General features: G+C 43.6%; 3 protein-coding genes and 4 non-coding genes across 8 annotated transcripts in view; 6 read left to right on the forward strand and 1 right to left on the reverse strand.

Annotated features, from left to right (window-relative positions):
* The first annotated feature begins 1,203 nt into the window (after positions 1-1,203).
* tmlhe (trimethyllysine hydroxylase, epsilon) lies at positions 1,204-8,669 on the forward strand. Its single transcript, XM_060891159.1, has 8 exons — positions 1,204-1,641; positions 2,208-2,364; positions 2,892-3,068; positions 3,556-3,835; positions 4,808-4,927; positions 7,004-7,240; positions 7,728-7,866; positions 7,975-8,669. Exons 2-8 carry the CDS (start codon positions 2,211-2,213, stop codon positions 8,104-8,106), a joined length of 1,239 nt encoding a protein of 412 aa, XP_060747142.1. The 5' UTR covers positions 1,204-1,641; positions 2,208-2,210; the 3' UTR covers positions 8,107-8,669.
* Positions 8,670-11,026: 2,357 nt separating this feature from the next.
* Positions 11,027-17,064, forward strand: dkc1 (dyskeratosis congenita 1, dyskerin). Of its 2 annotated transcripts, XM_060890516.1 has the most exons (15): positions 11,027-11,132; positions 11,797-11,840; positions 11,939-12,025; positions 12,530-12,621; positions 12,813-12,997; positions 13,261-13,325; positions 13,646-13,772; positions 13,962-14,092; positions 14,352-14,495; positions 14,581-14,701; positions 15,187-15,305; positions 15,388-15,491; positions 15,838-15,895; positions 15,994-16,152; positions 16,451-17,064. In XM_060890516.1, exons 1-15 carry the CDS (start codon positions 11,117-11,119, stop codon positions 16,517-16,519), a joined length of 1,521 nt encoding a protein of 506 aa, XP_060746499.1. In that variant the 5' UTR covers positions 11,027-11,116; the 3' UTR covers positions 16,520-17,064. The 2 variants fall into 2 exon arrangements, with proteins under 2 accessions (XP_060746499.1, XP_060746498.1); XM_060890515.1 differs by lacking the exon at positions 11,027-11,132 and having other exon boundaries at positions 11,748-11,840.
* Positions 12,662-12,738, forward strand: LOC132860527 (small nucleolar RNA SNORD83). The gene has a single exon (XR_009649839.1). It is a non-coding gene; the product is annotated as a small nucleolar RNA SNORD83 (small nucleolar RNA).
* Positions 13,809-13,886, forward strand: LOC132860528 (small nucleolar RNA SNORD83). The gene has a single exon (XR_009649840.1). It is a non-coding gene; the product is annotated as a small nucleolar RNA SNORD83 (small nucleolar RNA).
* Positions 14,146-14,280, forward strand: LOC132860538 (small nucleolar RNA SNORA36 family). Its single transcript, XR_009649850.1, has one exon. It is a non-coding gene; the product is annotated as a small nucleolar RNA SNORA36 family (small nucleolar RNA).
* Positions 15,038-15,114, forward strand: LOC132860529 (small nucleolar RNA SNORD83). Its single transcript, XR_009649841.1, has one exon. It is a non-coding gene; the product is annotated as a small nucleolar RNA SNORD83 (small nucleolar RNA).
* A 58-nt stretch (positions 17,065-17,122) lies between the features above and the next one.
* Positions 17,123-20,000, reverse strand: part of mpp1 (MAGUK p55 scaffold protein 1) — a 19,505-nt gene continuing 16,627 nt past the window's right edge. Inside the window, exons 7-12 of the mRNA XM_060890520.1 lie at positions 19,881-19,987; positions 19,708-19,788; positions 19,540-19,620; positions 18,906-19,108; positions 17,809-17,883; positions 17,123-17,689 (exon numbers count right to left, since the gene is read on the reverse strand). Coding sequence (XP_060746503.1) covers positions 17,513-17,689; positions 17,809-17,883; positions 18,906-19,108; positions 19,540-19,620; positions 19,708-19,788; positions 19,881-19,987 — 724 coding nt within the window. The 3' untranslated portion in view covers positions 17,123-17,512. The remainder of the gene's footprint in view (positions 17,690-17,808; positions 17,884-18,905; positions 19,109-19,539; positions 19,621-19,707; positions 19,789-19,880; positions 19,988-20,000) is intronic.

Here is a 20,000-nt window from a genome sequence, read left to right on the forward strand (position 1 = left end):
GAATAGCTTTTCCCCGGTAAATAAGTAGATCTGTAGAGTTCATGGTCATAGAGTGTTTGGTGAACTGGGATGTCTGGATGTTGTCTCCTTACCACCCTCGCAGGTCGCTCAGTTTTACAGACTGTGGAGTTGTGGGACACTTTACATCCCAGGAAGCCCTCATGTCTGTCACGTCTTCTGGCTTTAGACTTTTAGTTATGCTGTCACAACCAGTCTTGCCGGAGTCCCTGTCTGCACTCTGCACATAATTTACATTGTCCATAACCTGAACACAGTCATGCATAACAATTTTTCTCACTCTCTGTCGAGCTATATTTGCCACTCCAGAGCTCCCAGTGTTCCGAGTTCTTGGCCCGATCGTCTCTTCTTACGGAGCGACTTCCTCAATCCTGATGTTCTACCGCTGGCTAGAGTCTTGTTGTCACCTTGCCAGGGATCGATCTGCATGGTTATGGGATTGTTGTGGACGAGGCCGCCGGAGACTGTCATGCCTTCTTTTTTTTTCAGTTCTATAGGTGTCACTCAGAGCACTTCATGATAATGGGTGTAAGTGCTATTTGCCGGTATTCGTTCAGACACACTTTAGCTACCTTATCTATTAGTTAATCTTGGCTCTTGCAGTTGTTAATCTGCTGTCAATTAAAAGTCTCAGGCCAATTAACATCAGTCTGGAACATCAGGGACGCTTTTGGCCCTTGGGGAGAGACTTTAGTCTTTATCACCTGGCTTATGATCTAATGGTCATTTGTCAGGTGCTATAAGGAAATATTGTGAAGATATTCTTCAGTGAAAATGACCCAGGAACATTTTTAATTAATTCTTAATCTTTATTAAGGTGCTATTTATTTGAGTATAAAGTTTAGGTTACTGTTTTCCCTCTTATCCAAAAATGGCAGTAAAGAAGTATTCATTTTTATTCGTTCTTGCATTTTAAACATTATAACTGTTGTTGTTGTTGTTGTTGTTGTTGGGGGGGGGGGGGGGGTGAATAATGTTCAGAAATGTTCAGGTTCTGCTTCATAACATCCTTCACTGACACTTTGAGGACCCATTTTCTTTTAGTGTATGTTTTTGGTCCAGGCAGCCAATGGCGTCGTTTGTGGGCGGTGCTATCGGATAAATTTACCAATGAGAGTGTTGATTTTCTCACTCAACGGCGTGAACGTGGCGCGCATGCGCGGTCCTGTTATCCGCTCTAAGAGAGTGAGAGAAGGAGAGAGAGAGAGCGAGAAAGAGAGAGAGAAAGATAGATAGATAGATAGAGAACAGGGCGAGAACAGTCTCTTCTGTTTAATGATTAATTTTAGTGACTACAGCTGTATTTTTTTTTCATCAAAGGCGTGAATTACATGTCATATTGTAGAACGAATAGATAGATAGAGAGAGAGAGAGAGAGAGAGAGAGAGAGAGAAGGAAAGAGAGAGAGATAAAGAGTGAGGGAGAGAGAGAGAGAGAGAAAGAGTGAGGGAGAGAGAGAGAGAGACACATAGAGAGAGGGAAAGAGAGAAGGAAAGAGAGATAGAGAAAGTGAGAGTGAGACACATAGAGGGAGGGGGAGATAAAGAGAGTGAGTGAGAGAGAGGGAGAAAGAGCGAGAGAGAGTAAAGTTCTTCAGTCCAGTCATCTTTCTAACACACATCTGTGAGTATGTTTTATACCATTTATTTACTGGTCTATATCTGAGCATTCAATTCAATTCGTGCTTAAAAAATAAAACCATTATTTAAAAATCAGATTTTTGACAAAATGTAAACATGTATTTAAACTATCATCCTTTACACGTGTCGTGCATCAGACGTTTTATCAGACGTGTATCAGACGTTTTATACAAGCGCGTGTGAAGAACTGAAAACGATCGTTTTTCATCAGAGATCCATCTTGTTTTATATTTAATAAAACTCTAAAAGAAGGAAACGCGAACTGAGAAACGAACACACGAATGTTCTAACATCAGAGTAGAGATAAAAACTACCCTTCATTTTTATTTAAAGCCTCTTACAGTGCAGGAAGGTTAAAGGTCTTCCTCGAGGACAGAAACGTGTCCGCTTGGTGATGTTTGCGGTCGAACCAAAAAAATCAACTAAGCTACTGTTTAAATGAACAATCTCTAAAAATGAGGTTTTCAGAAAGGGCCACTGATGAGTCCTTTTAGTTCTCAGGTGCGTACAGGAGGAATTTTATCACGATTGCTCTGGGCTGTTTTACAGTTCATGGCTTTACTCCAGACATTTGTGAAGCTACGAGGGTCTGTGAGGTCTGCGTCCCGGGCCTGGGGTCCTGCACCCGTACTGCTGGGAAAGAAAAGATGGCAGCACACGGCGCCGGAGGATACGTGTAACTGGCAGCTGCTAGACGACTGCTTCGGTACGTGTTCGTCACTTAAACTGTGTTTAAACAGTTAACGTTTGTTCCGCAGCTCGACCGAGCTCTCGGAGCGAAGCCGTTGCTCACCTGCCTGCTGCTATCGAAACAGGTTCTCTCTTTAATGTAAGTGATGACACCAAAATAACCCGCAGTGCGAATGCGTCATATGTTACCGCGCACTGTAGTGGGTTGTTTTAGTTTATCGATGTCTGCCAGTTTACTTTCTTATCTCTCTTACATTATAACATGAGCAGATTCGTCTCTGTTTATATTCTCCCTGGGCCATAGAGGCTTTGTTTATTATTATTATTAAACTCCACACCAAACAGTTTAAAAATCTTCGTTTTAAGGCACCTGATTATACCAACACACCCCTGTGGATGAGCTCTTAGTTTAGAAACCTATTAAAAACGAGAACGTTATTAGTTGACACTTTTTTCCTGGTATAAAGACATTTAAGTCGTTAACTTTTGCGATACCGGCCGTGTTTTTAGCATGATTTAACGAGGTGGTGTTTTAATCCGCAGAGCTTCGTTACGGCGGTCAGGTGATGCACTTTAACTACGTGTGGCTGAGGGATCACTGTCGCTCGGCCTCGTGTTACAACTCCAAAACAAACCAGCGCAACCTGGACACCGGCAGCATCGACCTGAACATCCGACCCACCAAGACGCGAGTGGACGAGGAGAATCTCTTCCTCACGTGTAAATCCCGTTTTTTCAAATCTTCACGTTCTTTTATTTGAATAAGACAACCTGCAAAACGACGATCTTTTATTTGTCGTTATTAATATTTCAGCGGACGTAAAAGCTTCTCGTATAAAACTCGACACTGCTTGTTTGTCATCAGTCTTTTTTTTTCACCAGATGTTTGACATGATGAGTAGATGAGTAGACCTTCACCAAGCGGAGATAAGGCATTGTAGGAAAGATAAGACTTTGACACTTATAAAAGACCTCAGCAGATCGTTCCGTTCGCCTCGATACGTTACTGTATACCTTAAAGTAAACAAGTTATTTAGTAACCCTCGGCTTGAAGACGTTCGTCTGTTTGTTACTTTGACCAAAACAGGAGTGAGATTGTACTTTGTCTTGACTGGTGAGAGAATAAGGAATAATATATAACTGGGATTGTACAGTATCTGTCATAGAAGTCGACTCGGGAGCCGTATCTGTGTTTTCCTTTCCACAGGGCCCGACGGTCACGTTACACGCTACAACCTGGCCTGGCTAGCAAAGAACAGCTACGAGGGCCAGAAATGGAGCGCTATGCAACCGCGCATCCTGTGGAACTCAGAGATTTACTCCGACGCCAAGGTGACTTCAGCCAACTGGGAAAAGTTTATGAGCTGTGATGAAGAGTTGAAAACGTTTCTGAACAACTTCTTACTGTACGGCATCGCGTTCGTAGAAGACGTCCCGGCTACGATCGACGCGACCGAAACGGTGACCAAAAGAATTAGCATTATCAGGTATGAGGTTTTTTATTAAAGGTGAGGTGCACAATGTTTGAAAAATACTTCAGAGAACTGAGTCGGGCCGACTAACAAAATAAACGTGTAGCCAATGAGCAGAAAGGGGCGTGTCTTGTCAAAATGCGGCGGAGACAGTGTTCAGTGCGGATGTCTGACATTAGCAGAAAGCGATTGAAACACTGACATGGCGGATACCTGCCGTTACCTCTGCCTCGGGTTCTAGGTGTCGAATGTCGTCTTCCGCGTGAAACGGAGCTAAACCTTTCACGGTACAACACACAGTACTACACAAACACATTTGTATTACCATAGTATTACTCATTGTGTTCATTTACTGATAAAAATATCCCCTCGGCCAGCCGCCCCAGCAGGTTCCAAAATAATAGTTGCCTGGGTTACGTATGTATGTGTGGGGCGTGTTTGTTTTGGTGATTTCAAATGTCAACATTGGCTTTCAAACATCGTGCACCGCACCTTTAATGTTTTTGAAACTCAGATTATCATTAGCACGTTATATTCTATAGCTGAATGACCGTGATAACTGTAACAAAACATCTGAGCAGCTACACGTAATGCTGCTGCATGCTGCAGGAAATCTGTCATGTCAGTTAGAGTAACATTCACAGCGTAAACTACATCAGCAGCACTCTGTTGGATCGGATCTGTGGTTTACAGCTTGTATACTCTGTAGGACCGGATGATGATGATGATGATGATGATGATGATGATGATGTTGATATCATATCAGTAAATAATGACATCACAGGTCTAGAGATACAGGCTGATTTGATATTAACAGTTGATTGGATGTTAAAGTTTCATACAGAAAGACATTGAAGACCTAAAAGCTTTGTGTACAGTAGAAACGTCCCTGCACCATCACACCTGAATGTCAGTATCGCTTTCTCAAATATCAAATCGTTAAAATTTTCTGCACACGTTTTACTTGTTTTTTTTTCCCGTATCCAGAGAGACGATGTACGGCCGAATGTGGAGTTTCACCTCCGATTTTTCGCGCGGCGACACGGCGTACACGAAGCTGGCTCTGGACCGCCACACCGACACGTCTTACTTCCAAGAGCCTTCTGGGTGCGTATGCAAACTTTCTTGATCGACGCCGTTAAAGCTGCTCGCCTCACACCACCTTACAGCGTGATTAAAGATGCAGCGCCTTGTTCTTCTGTATCTACTGAAAACGCTGAGGAAGTAAGATGACGAGAGCAGTTAAAATCATGGCTTTGTTTCTGCTCCCCCCGTCACCTCTGGATTAGTTTAATCTTTCTGCTGTACGCTTTGCTTCATTGATGCGACACGAGGCATGTCACGTCTCTGTTACATAACTGCGATCTGGGGGCTTGAAGTCCTCACTGAAGCGCATTAGACTGAGTTAACTGATAATAAACACGTTACTCTGTAACTCTGTGTTTGGTGCGTTTGACTCGAATCCTGGTACCTTTTCCTTCCTACGCAGGTCAGAATACAGGACCGAATACGGACATCCGTCCGACCGAAGCCGCTAATGTTCCGGTTCTTTTCATCCCTATACTCACCATCTGATATTTTTTTTTGCTTTTTGATATGTATTACATGCAGCGTGAAAACATACAAAAAACCTCGGCAATGGGACTATAAGGTGAATTGTGTAGAGTACACAGTCGAGCCGTGGGTAAGAACATGTGAGATTTTTATTTGAGCTCATGGCCTTTGCACAATACTAAGTTTCCTTTTATTCCAAAAGAAATAATGCTGCAGATTCCCAGCTTGTGGCTTTTGCTCAGGTTTGGCTTTGCTGTACTCACGGTCACATACACACTTGGCTCAGCACACTGCTCAGGGAGAGAGAGAGAGAGAGAGAGAGAGAGAGAGAGAGCACACACACTTCCCTCCAGTTCACTCCCATGCTAAATCACAACCTCTCTGCTTCTACTGATTTCTGCTCTTTTTAATAGTAGAATTAAAGGTGAGGTCTCCGTTGTTTGAGAAATGCTTCAGAAAACTGAGTCGGGACGACAAACAAAACAAAAATCAAAACTAATAGCCAGTGTAGCCAATGAGCAGAAAGGGGCGTGTCTTGTCAATATGGGCGGAGAGAGTGTTCAGTGCGCATGTGTGACATCAGCAGAAAGCGGTTTTAACATTGACATGGAGGATAAAAACAAAGAAAGAAAGTGAAGAAGGGGTTACGATAAGGTCTTACGAAACTCAAAGACCTTAGCTAAGATCTTAGCTAAACACTGTTACTACACAAATAACACCTCTTTTCTATCGTAGTAATGTAGAGACGCAGCTACAACCGTGTTTTGTGTAGTAACAGTGTTTATCTCAGGAGTTATTGACTCGGGAAACTCCAATCTGTGAATATGTGACCAACTTCCTGCTCCTTCAGTTCTCTCCAGCGCTGGAAAGCTGATCCTATATTAACACGTCCTACTTCTTACCTTATCGTAAGTCTTTCTTCTCTTTCTTTCTTTGTTTTTATCCTCCATGTCAATGTTAAAACCGCTTTCTGCTGATGTCACACATGCGCACTGAACACTCTCTCCGCCCATATTGACAAGACACGCCCCTTTCTGCTCATTGGCTACACTGGCTATTAGTTTTGATTTTTGTTTTGTTTGTCGTCCCGAGGGTTTGTCGAGACACGAGGGAACCGGCGGCAGGACTCTGTTAGTGGACGGCTTCTACTCGGCTAATAAAGTGCTCGAGCGATCTCCTGAAAACTTCAAGCTCCTCTCACGTGTCCCCATCAAACACGAGTTCATCGAGAATCTCGGTAACCAGAGCAACCACATGATCGGCATCGGCCCCGTTCTCGGCGTCTACCCCTGGAACAAGGAAGTCACACATGCGCACTGAACACTCTCTCCGCCCATATTGTCAAGACACGCCCCTTTCTGCTCATTGGCTACACGTTTGTTTTGATTTTTGTTTTGTTTGTCATCCCAACTTTCTGAAGCATTTCTCAAACATCGGAGACCCCACCTTTAATAATCCATTTTCAGTATTAAAACAGATTTATTCCTTTATAGGACGAGGCTTTTCAGACCATACTTATGCCTGGACATCATGAATAGATGTCTACGCTACTGAAATATAGTTTTTCTGGAGTTATAACATGATTCTGTCCACGCTCTCTCACTTTTGCTCCACCCGGCTGTTCGACAGGATTCAGGTGTTCCACTGTCTGAGACACGAGGGAACCGGCGGCAGGACTCTGTTAGTGGACGGCTTCTACTCGGCTAATAAAGTGCTCGAGCGATCTCCTGAAAACTTCGAGCTCCTCTCGCGTGTCCCCATCAAACACGAGTTCATCGAGAATCTCGGTAACCAGAGCAACCACATGATCGGCATCGGCCCCGTTCTCGGCGTCTACCCCTGGAACAAGGAAGTCTACATGATGAGGTAATTGCCGTCTTGCTGCACGGCATATCGTACCGTATCGATCGATACCGCTTACGTCCTCGGGTAAAGTCGAGCTCCGTTTAGGTTCGAACGTGTGCGAATAATAAGAGGGTTAAACGACACACCTGGCCGATTCAGTCCAGGTTAAAGAAATCACTGGTCTAGCTGCAGATATGAAACTCTACTCTGTAGGAAGAAGAATACAGGATTCAGAAACATGTTTGAGCTGCTGAAACCTGTCGGAATCTGACAGCTAACAGAAGTTACCAAAACAGGAGAGAAAAAATAACTTCTTTTTGAGTCACACCACTGAAATCCAATGTTTAAATAGCACACATTAGTTTCTTTACATTCCGCTAAGCGTCGGAACGGATCACGAAAAACAGTCTCTGTCTTATTTCCCGTTCTTTAGCTTTTTCTTATAATGTTGAATGATTTAATCTCTCGAATGTCGATGTTTTATTGTAACGCTGTTGTCGTTACTTAGATATAACAACTACGACCGTGCGGTGATCAACACGGTTCCTCACAACATGGTCCAGCGTTGGTATGTGGCACACAGACAACTCACTGACGAGCTCAGGAACCCCGAGAACGAGCTGTGGGTCAAACTTAAACCGGGCAAGGTAACAAAACCTCTGTGAAAAACCTTCTAAACCTTCTTTAGCTTATAGACGGTAGACATCATGAGGAGGAAGTGTTGATCTTTTTAAATTGTTCTCTTCCTTGTTAAGGTTCTCTTTATCGATAACTGGCGAGTGCTGCACGGTCGAGAATCCTTCACGGGACTCCGTCAACTCTGCGGCTGCTATTTGACCAGAGACGACGTGCTCAACACGGCTCGTTCGCTGGGTCTTCAGGCTTGATCGTCGTCTGACCAGCACTAGAACACCAAGCACCAAAGAACAAGCTTAATCAGTGTAGACTAGCAAAAAAAAACCCAAAACTGCAGAATTAAGGAAATCTTTGAATGTCAGAAACTCAAGTTAAATGATATGAAGTTCCTCGTCACCGCAAACGAAGAATCGTTCCTACGGTTCTGTCAGTTTTATGAAAGATACGTTAGAAGATACGGCGCACAGGGAAACGAGGCTCGGTACGTTTTGAAAATGCTGTCAAATATAGGAATTTACTATATGGAGAACTGACAGTGTTGTTATAAGATGTTACAGTAATCAAGCTTCCAGGAAAACAGACAGGATTTTTTAGTTCAAACTGACATTTATACACATTAAATCACAGCAATTAACCTTTCTGTTATAGTTCAACTAACATCATGTGCAAATTACAGTATTTAAGACGTTATGAAAAAATACTGTTATTTTCATTTTAGTAATCATTTTATTATTATTATTATAATTATTATGTCTGGTTGTTTTGGGATTTATATAAATCTACAAAATAAAGACAAAGTAAGTAAACACGGCAAGTCGAGTCAAGACGCTTTTGTCATTTCGATCACAATAAAGTTAAACGAAACGTTATTTTACTACCTTTAGTTAGCAGCACAAAAAGCCTAGGTGTTCCATACAGCATTTTGTTTTAGAGTTGTATCAGCAGATTTAAACACGCGTTCTAAAATGACAAAGGAAACTTTTAATGATATTGCAAAGCGTATTCAAATGCAACATCATTTTATTTAGCGTTATGATGTAGTCAAATAGATTCCGGTGTATTAAAATAGTTTTCCAGAGTTCGCTTGCCCCTGAGCGTTTATCTCAGATTGTGTCTTTGGAAAGGTTGTTAGACAAAAATCTGAAACTAAACACAAAGAAAATCGAGCAAAATTTTAGATGTTTCACCAGTTCAGCATTTCTCTCCGTCCGCTCCGTCTCTCGCTCTGCTTGAATGAGGATATTGTGGTAATAACTGTATATAAACTGTAAATAAAGGTTTTCCCCCATTCTCAAAGGTTCTCACTGGGCACTTAAGGGGTAAGGACAAGGATTTTACCTCCTGCACACATTTCAGGGTGTTTATAATAGAGCCTCTGGTGTCTTTTATGTGCCTGAAATCAATTCTGCCTGGTCCAGGATGTACTAGACTTCCTTTTAGCTGGGTGTTTGTCCGTCCTCACAGCTTTCCATCCAGTAAACCCTGGACTTCCGCTCATATATGAAATACCCCTCGGCTTGTGTACTACACTCTGTCTCAGATCGCTTTAACACCCAGCAATTCAAGTACAAACCTCACAGGGCCTTACTGCTCCGTGGGCCGCTCTCTATCCTAACCCTGCTGATAACTGAGCAAACATTTGCCAGGCTTCTTTAAAATGTGGGAAAGTTGGATGTAATCCACCGCATTCGATTTATATTTATAGCACTTGTATTCTATTTTCTATTTAACATGCCAACGGGTGTATATTATTCAATCCAATTCAAGTTTATTTGTATAGCGCTTTTTACAATTGACATTGTCTCAAAGCAGCTTTACAGAACATAAACACAGAACAGAAGGTTATTATAAAGAATAATATAAAGATTAATAGGATACAAAATTCGAGATTAATATTAGATAGATTTACTTCACAATGTGTATGTATTTATCCCCAATGAGCAAGTCTGAGGTGACTCAGGTGACTGTGGGGAGGAAAAACTCCCTTAGATGGTAAAGGAAGAAACCGTGAGAGGAACCAGACTCAAAGGGGAACCTCATCCTCATATGGGTGACGCTGGAGGGTGTGATTATAAATATACAGTCTGAGAAATATTGTATTGATGCAAAAGACCACATGGAGTTCACATCTCCTCTTTAGTATCTCAGAGTCCAACTGGAGCTGCCTCGGGATTCTCAGAGTCGGCCTCATCTCAGTGGGGGTCCAAAATCTTCATCGCACGGAAGTCGATCGGAGCTGGTACAGCGAGAGAAGCAGGGGAGAGGGATTAACGTAGCTGCTGTTCATAATATTTGCAAGTCAGATGTAATAGTGCACAATATTCTGGGAACTACCAGAAGTCCTGAGTTTTGTGATCTCAGAGAGCGTGAAGGATTGTAACATGTTAGAAGATTAGTTAGATACAAGGGAGCTAAACCATTAAGAGCCTTGTACATAAGTAGCAGCAGTTTGTAATCAATTCTAATCATATATTATAATCCCCTGAAAATACCCCTGAACTTCACAATCCAGATCCTTTCCGATGTTCCGTTTCAGACCAGGTCTCGTGGCTCAGTGTCCGTGAACATGTGGGAACTGAGGGACCTTGAGCATCTGGTCAACCTTCGATTTCAACCTCCAAATTTTTAGGGTTCTCTACGACACAAATACACCCGCTTTATCCGGCCCTTGCGGGTTTGCTATGAACCCTGGGATAAAGAGTGCAGAATAACAGACTAGTTCAGTTGTAGAAGGAACCGAGACGCAGACATTTCTGTAGCTTTTATATATTTTTATATATAGCTTTGGATGTCAGTTAACTGATGACGCGTGAACGCTAGCGTGGCCGTGCTAGCTGGAAGGTTAGCATGGGAGAAAACTAGCTATTTAAGTGGAATGTTTATTTGTCTAAGTACTCAATAAAACTCTTTCATTTTTGAATTGTAAATATAAAATTTAAATGAACATAAAATAATAATTGTATTCATGAGATTTGAATAGTGTCCTGACTTTTCTCACACATGTACCCGATAAACTTGAATCCTGTGTGTTTTGTTTTGTTTTTTTAGGCAAATCACCCAAAAAGTTTTATGGATGTGTTTAAATTTCACACAAAACATTTACATGCAAAAAACTTTAGTCAGCTTTCACAAACATGGCGCCTTGTGGAGCGCCAAACGGGTCATCGCGATGCTACAAAACATCGCGAGAGTGACGCGAAGCCGCGTTGTACGCATGCGTACAAACTCACACGTGTTCTCTTGCAGGCGCACAGACGGAAGATGGCGGACTGTGAAAGTACGTGCTCTTAAACTCTCTCTCTTTATGCTGTTAATTTAATATTATATCGTGTTAAACGTAAAGCAGTAGAGGATTTGTGTTAGTCTGATGTCTAGGAGATGTTTTGTGTGTTTTATAAACAGTGATGAAAGCGTGATGTTTATAATATCAGGGCACGTGGGAGAAACGTTAGTCTTTAAAATGTTCAGGCAGGGTTTTTGTCCCTGAAAATAGAACTTATAATGCAAATATATCATTTTATATAGAATATAACACTTATTATAACGTTTAGACGGTGTAACTTTACACGACTTGTGCATTTAATAATAAGATCCTGGCCACGTTTTGGTTTCTTTACGACCTTGTGCACGATGTGTAAGTAAAATAAATAAATTAATAAATTAATAAGATCATGCAGATTAAGTGTTTTTTTTTTTTTGTAAACCATCAGATCACGCGTTTAAGTGGTTTCTGTGGACCACGTGGCGCACGTGGTGGTGCTGGTGGTGCACGTGCTTGCGCCCATTTTAGCCCTGATGCTTAAGGGTTTAAAGTTTGATTCGTTCTGATAAATGGATTTTAAATCCCAGATTATTTAATCCGAAGTATGATGAAGTTGCTGTGATGTTGAAATGGTGAACTTGGTTCATGCTAAACAATGACGTCATACTTTTGTCCACAGAGAAGAAGAAGAAGAAGAGCAAGATTTCAGATGAAGAAGTCGGGGTAATGATTTCCAGCTCGAACGCGGTTGAGACGTTCCTTCGGTTTGTTTCTGTCGCGGTTAAAACGCATTAATTCACTTCTGATCATTTTACTTGCAGGAAATCCAAGAAACTGGAGATTTTCTCATCAAACCGGAGTCCAAGGTCGCGAAACTCGACACGTCCCAGTGGCCTTTGCTGCTGAAGGTAAACGTCACTCATTCTGGACGTCTTCCTCTCTTGACTCGGCCGGCGTGCGAGATGATGAACGTGTTTATCCATTCTCTGAGCACGGCGGGTTCCGACCCTCTGCGGCTCCTTCGCTCCGTTCTGGACTGTTGGGGTTCTGCTGGTCTGTTCGTCCGGTTTCCTGGAGGTTCGGACCAGCGGGTGCAGAGAGATCAGACCGGCCTTGATAAAGATGAACGGACGCGTCTGATCACACGCTTCTTACGGCCTCCCTTTAAAATGCTTGTTAGTTTAGTGGCTAGTTAACCTCGTGACAAATAACAAATGATTCCTTATTTATAACGTTTAAAAAAAAAAATCTTCTTCTTCTTGTGCTACGTGTGATTTAACTCTTTAGACAAATATTAAAAATCCACGATGAAGAACAAGCTTTTATTTGAATGTGTGCTGCATCACATAAGCTTTAAATCATATATGATGATCTTTATTTATTTATTTATTTTTCATGTCTGGTCCGTCTAGAACTTTGATAAGCTGAACATCAGGACGACGCACTACACACCTCTGCCTCATGGCGCCAATCCCCTGAAGAGAAACATTCAAGATTATGTCAGGTACGGTTTCATCCTTCGTGTCGTTCACGTTTTTGGTGAAGCCACATGATGTGATTGAGACGACATTAGCGCTCTGTGCGAAGATGACTTGTTATCTATCACCCTGGACTGATGGCTGCTCGCGGCGTCTCGTCGTGCGTGAGATCGGACGTTCTGATCGTTTTGGCTGCAGCTTTGCTTTTTCCCTTCAGGTCCGGTTTTATTAACTTGGACAAGCCGGCGAATCCGTCCTCTCACGAGGTGGTGGCGTGGATCAAACGGATCCTGCGTGTGGAGAAGACGGGACACAGCGGGACGCTGGACCCGAAGGTCACGGGATGCCTGATCGTGTGTGTCGATAGAGCGACGCGATTGGTCAAATCTCAGCAGAGTGCAGGTGAGGCCGTGTTTCCGGCGTGCTCGCTTTTACTCGCTGAACCTGCGGTGTTAAGGGAATCAGTTGAACACAACACGAAACCAAAGGTTCCGGTTAATGTAATTGAAGGCAGTTAAACGAACCACACGTATAAAATTTCACTCTTTATTCAGACTAAAGTGTGAGAATTCTGGTATGTTTACATCGTGCTTTATTCTGTGAGCTCGACCTCACCCAGTAAAACCAGTGGCCTTTCCTCAGTACTCTTGTGCCGTGTGTTTCAGGCAAAGAGTACGTGGGCATAGTACGGCTGCACAATGCGATAGAGAGCGAACACCAGCTCGCCAGGGTAAGTGTGTGACGATGACGACGTAGTGATGGTTTATTTGTGCATTTATTTTGCGATGCTGCGACGTGATGAACCCGTTTATCCATTCTCTGAGCGTCTCCGGGCTCTCCTCTCACCGCCGGCCCGCTCGCGGCCGCTTCGGCGTTCTGCTGTCGTGGCCGACGCTGCGGGACGCGCGGGATCGGAGAGCCGGGATTCACGAAGGAAGAATTAATGGGACTGATCTCAAATTCGCAGTGTCACTATTTATTTATTTATTTTTTGTGCTTAATTCTGTTTTAAATTGATGTGCGTGTGCTGATTCCGTCTCTCGTGCGCAGGGTCTGGAGTGTCTCACTGGAGCTCTGTTCCAGAGGCCTCCTCTCATCGCCGCAGTGAAGCGACAGCTCCGAGTCAGAACCATCTACGAGAGCAAGCTCATCGAATACGACCCGGAGAAAAGGCTCGGTAAGAGCTGAGCTTGTGTTTAAGCCTCTGAGTGAAGCCACATGATGCTTTATAGACTTCATTAGCATTTTTGTGCGAAGATGACCTTTGATCTATCACCCAAGACTGATGGCGTTTTTCTCCCCCCCCCCGATGTTAGACTTTCTCGTGCTTCTATATGTTTAATTTTTTTTCTTATTTATGCTGCAGGGATTTTCTGGGTCAGCTGCGAGGCAGGAACGTACATCAGAACGCTGTGTGTTCATCTGGGGTTGCTGCTGGGTGTCGGAGGGCAGATGCAGGAGCTCAGGAGGGTTCGCTCTGGAGTGTTGGGTGAGAACGTAAGTTCAGACACGATCCACAGACACTGTTACACAGAGAACCTAAAAGTTCTCACCAAAGTGTTGAGTTCAGTTCTGGGTTCCTTCCTCAGTCCTGGTAATAAATCTTTGGTACATCAGATGGCTGAAGATGAAGATTATAAGGTTGCATTAGTTGTAATGCTGCTTTCACATCTTCACCAACAGCTTCTCCGTCATCCTCAGGTTCTTATTCGCGCGTACGACGTGACGTACGATCTCGTGTCTCTCTTTCCCTCAGGACTGTATGGTGACCATGCACGACGTCTTAGACGCTCAGTGGCAGTTCGACCACAACAAAGACGAGACGTACCTCAGGAGAGTCATCTTTCCTCTGGAGAAGCTGCTCGTCAGCCACAAGAGGATCGTCATGAAGGACAGTGCGGTGCGTCGTGTTCCTCCTTTTCCGGTCTGTTCGGTGTCGGTGTTGTTGTGGCTGATCTTTTTAACACGCTCTGTTCCTTTATCAGGTCAATGCTATATGTTACGGTGCTAAAATCATGTTGCCCGGTGTGCTGAGGTACGAAGATGGCATCGAGGTGAACCAGGACATCGTCGTCATTACCACTAAAGGAGAAGCCATATGTTCAGGTGAAGGTCCAGTTTACTCGCTCACTCCGAACCTCAGGCCTCGTCCACACGGGTGCTTTTGTCATTTCCCTTCCAGTCCAAAACGAGGAAAATTGAACTCTTCTAAAAAAATTTGGAGAACTTCTAAAACCCCTCTGGTTGTTTTTCTGGAGATCTCCATCACTCCAAACCGTGCAGTAAACAGAAGCTCTCTGAAACATCAGCTCGCAGTTGTTTTAACGTTATTTAAGTAGTTGTGATCTTTATCTCTCGCTCCTCACACCTCCGTGCCGTAATGCTCACGCTTCGGCTCCCCTCCTGCGTTCGATACCCTGGTGGACGAGGTCTTTAATCCGAGCCACACGATGCTACACAGACAGCATTAGCGCTTTGTGCAAAGATGACCTCGTATCTATCACCCGAGTCTGATGGCTCCGATCCGACTCACGAACCCCCGTTAAACAGAAAGGGATAAAGGACTAAAGACGCCGTGTTTGTGTTTGCAGCCGTAGCGCTCATGACGACGGCGGTCATCTCTACGTGCGATCACGGCATCGTGGCTAAGATCAAGAGGGTCATCATGGAAAGAGACACGTATCCACGGAAATGGGGCTTGGGGCCAAAGGTATGGTGGGAAATAAAAATGTGTGTGTGTTTAATATTTTGTCGTCTTCTGATGTGTGAATTTCTCGCCGGCGTCTCTTCAGGCGAGTCAGAAGAAAATGATGATCCAGAAAGGGCTTCTAGATAAACACGGCAAGCCGAACGGGAGCACGCCGGCTAACTGGAAGGAGGGATACGTGGACTACAGGTACACTTCCTTCTCTTCTCCTCTGCGCCTCCACGTGCGAAACGTTAACGTTATATAGTCTGCTCCGGAATTATCGGCACCCCGAACTTAGCCTCTGTCCGGTCGGTGCACGAGATGCCTGACGCAGACTGTTATCCCTTTCTAGCCTGCTGTGACTCTAGAGGGAGTCTGTCTGCTACAGAGACACGCACGACTCACAGCTCTGTCTGCAGCTCGTACGACAGGGGTTTGGGTTTTGCGGACACGCTTTTTCTCCACATTCGCCGTCACGTATCTGTTTTACGCCGTTCTGATCTAGTGTTTTGTTTTTTTTTTTTTTTTTCTTCTTGCCCCCTCCTCCCCTCAGCAATAAACCCAAAGCCGTAGCTGCCGAAGATGACGACGTTATTCAGGCAGGAGCGAAGGTAACGAACCCTCGGCTTTCTTTTAGCTCGTTGTTTTTTTTTTTTTTTTTTTAAGGTTGTTTTTTGGATTTAAAATTTCCTGCTAATTTTTTGTGTAGAGGAAACGTGACGAAAGCGGAAGCGAAGGCGAGGCGACGCCCTCGACTCCAAAGACCGACGAGGCGAAGAAGGAGAAGAAGAAAAAGAAGAAAGAAAAGAAAACGAAGCTGGCCGAGGAAGAGGCGGAGGAAGCGGTGGAAGAAGAAGGAGAAGCAGAGGTGAGCTGAATAAATAGGCAAAACCTTCTTGGTGTAACGAACAATACGATTATTTCCATCTTAATTTTAGTTCGTAGTCGTTGTACGTTTTCTAACAGTCGCACGGTTCATTTACTGTAAAGTCTGATGTCTTTTATACGCCGCCGCGACGTTCCGTCTCTAAGCTCCGGTCAGATCGGTTAACGCCCACCGAATCTCTAACGCTGTTGGCTGTCGTGTTTTCTTCTCGATCACGAGGTCACGGCTTGCATGTGGTGGGAGACGTAACGTATCGTAATCATCACCTTTTATTCCGCAGGTCACAGAAAGCGCCAAGAAGAAAAAGAAAAAAAAGAAGGCGAAAGAAGCCGAGACCGGTTCGGACTGACAACCTGATCCGATCTAAACAGACTGTTAAGTAACGATTAGCTAATCAGGAGAAAGTGACGTAAACACCTGAGATCAGACATCAGGTTCCTGCTCCAGGCTGCGTTTCTCCTCACCGTTGGCCGCGTGACTGATAAAGTGTTTAAAGTGGAGTTCTCGTGTGTGTGTGTGTGTGTGTGTGTGTGTGTGTGTGTGAGATGAAGAGCAGGCCTGAAATCTGTTTTTTTATTCTGAATGATTGACACATCCCCCCCCTCCTCCTCATCATATGTAAACTGTATATTGACAGAACTTTTTTTTTTCTTTTTCAAAGCTGTCGATTAAAGAAATGATTTTGTACTTTTTATTTTTTTGTTCCGTCTCCACACACAGAGGCCCTACAGATTATTCCTGTCGTGTGAAACCCTGCTCTCGTCCTCTGTGTGTGTGTTTGTACACGCGTTCTTCTTAACGCTTCATTTCTGTTGTATTATGTATATAAATCAGGATCGACTTGTAATCCTAAAGCGAATGTGCTACGTCAAAATAAGAGGTTTTTTTTTTCTACACTCGTGTGTTGTTGTCTTCTGTTCACATTTTGCTCTTAAACACCAGAAACTTCACGTCAGTGTTGGATAAATTTATTCAGTTAATTTCCAGACACTTTACACACGTGCGACAGCCAGAACGACACACAATGACACATCGACGTGTCCTCTGTGACACAGCAGATGTAGACAGGGCTTCGGTGAACACAGCGGTGTTGATCTCAGGACTGGTCCATTTTTTTTTTTTTTTTTTTTTTTTATTGAGACTTTTTAAAACTATCTGATTTGAGGGAAAAGAAAAAAATCGAAAACTTATTGCTTTATAAAACAAATTTTAATTAAATATCTTTAATAACCGGCAGCCTGAAAGTGCCAGAACTCGAGCTTCGTCTCATGACACGGTTTTGCGCCTGATTTACGATAACGAGGGATCTATTTCATGGACGTGAGGAAGGATCTGCTCAGTATCAGTAGACCCAGGACACAGGAACCCACTGTGGACTGGAGGAGGCGCTTTCTAAAGCCTCTTCGACGCCTTTCACGCTCTCGTCCACGTCGTTGTTCACCAGGATCACGTCGAAGAAATGGCGGTAGACGCTGAAAATGGTGTCGGATTCCTTTTGGATGGCTTGAAGCGCTTCTGACTGGTGTGGAGAAAAAGGAAAGGAAAAGTTGGGTATTACTGAGAGCTTTGGGATGTAATGACTTACAGGTGAAAATTAACTTAATGGAGGAAAGTTTTGTGGAATGAAATCAGCCCGACCTGATTGCCTGAGTTGGTTGGTGCGATGAACACGACAAGGGGAGCGAATTCTGCTGTTCTGAGGAGCTTCAGTGTCTGAAAAGGAAGTAAAAAAAATCAATCCCTCTTTTACACATATTTCTGATGCTAATGATGAAACTAATCCAACAAAAAACTACAAATCGAAGAGAAGGTTCTAGCACCATGACTGGTTCTCAGGTTCGTTCCTCTCGAAACGTATTGCTGAACATTAAAGGTGGGGTCTGCGTTGTTTGAAGCCAATGTCGACATATAAAATCACCAAAACAAACACGCCCCTAACCCAAATGGGTCCCACCCCTGTATCGATAGCTCCGCCCACACATACACACGTAACCCAGGCGACTAACAGAAAGAAACGTGTCTTTATCATAGCTGAAGGGAAGAACAATACGATTGTAGATAAACAAACAAGCAAAAATGACACACAAGCATAATCATGTAAAGGACAAAGACATATATTAGTTCTGTGTAACAAAGCAAAACCAACGTTACTCACCTATCGAGAAGGAAAAAAGCGCCTCGGCGTCTTAAGTAAAGTTGGTCACATATTCACAGATTGGAGTTTCCCGAGTCAATAACTCCTGAGCTAAACACTGTTACTACACAAAACACGGTTGTAGCTGCGTCTCTACATTACTACGATAGAAAAGAGGTGTTATTTGTGTAGTAACAGCGTTTAGCTCAGGAGTTATTGACTCAGGAAACTCCAATCTGTGAATATGTGACCAACTTCCTGCTCCTTCAGTTCTCTCCAGCGCTGGAAAGCTGATCCTATATTAACACGTCCTACTTCTTACCTTATCGTAAGTCTTTCTTCTCTTTCTTTCTTTGTTTTTATCCTCCATGTCAATGTTAAAACCGCTTTCTGTTAATGTCACACATGCGCACTGAACACTCTCTCCGCCCATATTGAAAAGACACGCCCCTTTCTGCTCATTGGCTACACGTTTGTTTTGTTTTTGTTTAGTTTGTCATTCCGACTCGGTTTTCTGAAGCATTTCTCAAACAACGGAGACCTCACCTTTAAGTTAATAAAAACCCATAATCAGTCAGAGACGCTTCTATATGGCGTTTACCTGCGGCTCTATGTCCAGCAGTGCGATCTTCTCTTGCTCGTGGATCTTCTGGATGGTTTGGATCTTGGTGCCGAACATGTTGCCCTGAAAGCTTCCGTACTCCAGGAACTCGTTCCCCACGATGCATTTGGTCATCTCTTCGTTGGAGATGAAGTAGTATTCCTGTCCGTTTTCTTCGTCTTTCCTCTGAGGTCTGGTCGTGTCTGTGTGAATCCAGATATGTTACATTATAAAAACTTTATTAGAGCAAATCGGAATCAGAGGGCGATCATTTTAATGCGGGAAGTGAAGGATGTACCGCAAGGATGTTAGTGATAAAAGGTCTAAAGCTCGTGTCTGAATTCTGGGCTTGTAGCATCTGATACCCAGAGATGGGGGACTCGAGTCATATGACTTGACTCGAGTCAGACTTAAGTCGCAAATTTGAGACTTGCTTGACAAATATTAAAAAAAAGACTAGACTTGACTTTGACTTGACGTTCATGACTTGAGACTTACTTGTGTGACTTACTCCCACCTCTGCTGACACCACACAATGTTGTACGCTGCCCTTAAACTTTTAACACTTGGACAAAAACGTCAAAAACCCAAACTAACGTCCGTTTGCGGCTGTTAAACTCCGTGCCGTACTTACGAGGTGCAGGGTAGACGAACTTCTCTGGGTATTTGGTTAGCAGCGAACTTTTTATATGGCTCCTTCCCACACCAGGCGCACCTGCACACAATCGAATAAACGCAACACTCACACAACTAAATTCACGCAATACGTCGTCTGGAACGCGCGGCGTTTTCACGCACTCACCGATGAGTACCAGAGTTTTCCGGTTGAACGCAGGAAGCTGCACAACCTCTTCGTAAGAAATGACATCGAGCTGATCGAAGACTGAGGAAAAAAAAAGGCGTGTCTTTGTTTTTTTATATAAATAAGTTTATAAATACGATCGACGTCATTTAAATCAGGGGCGTGTTACTTACTCGAGCTGTGTTTTGCCAGGTACTTGTCTTTGCATTTCTTCTTCTTGCCAAAAGGACTACACGACTGACTAGCCTCACTGCCGCTCTTACTTTTGCTAGCGGCACGCCTGCATATGGGGG

The sequence above is a fragment of the Tachysurus vachellii genome, chromosome 17, assembly GCF_030014155.1.
Source record: "Tachysurus vachellii isolate PV-2020 chromosome 17, HZAU_Pvac_v1, whole genome shotgun sequence".
Classification (NCBI taxonomy): domain Eukaryota; kingdom Metazoa; phylum Chordata; class Actinopteri; order Siluriformes; family Bagridae; genus Tachysurus; species Tachysurus vachellii.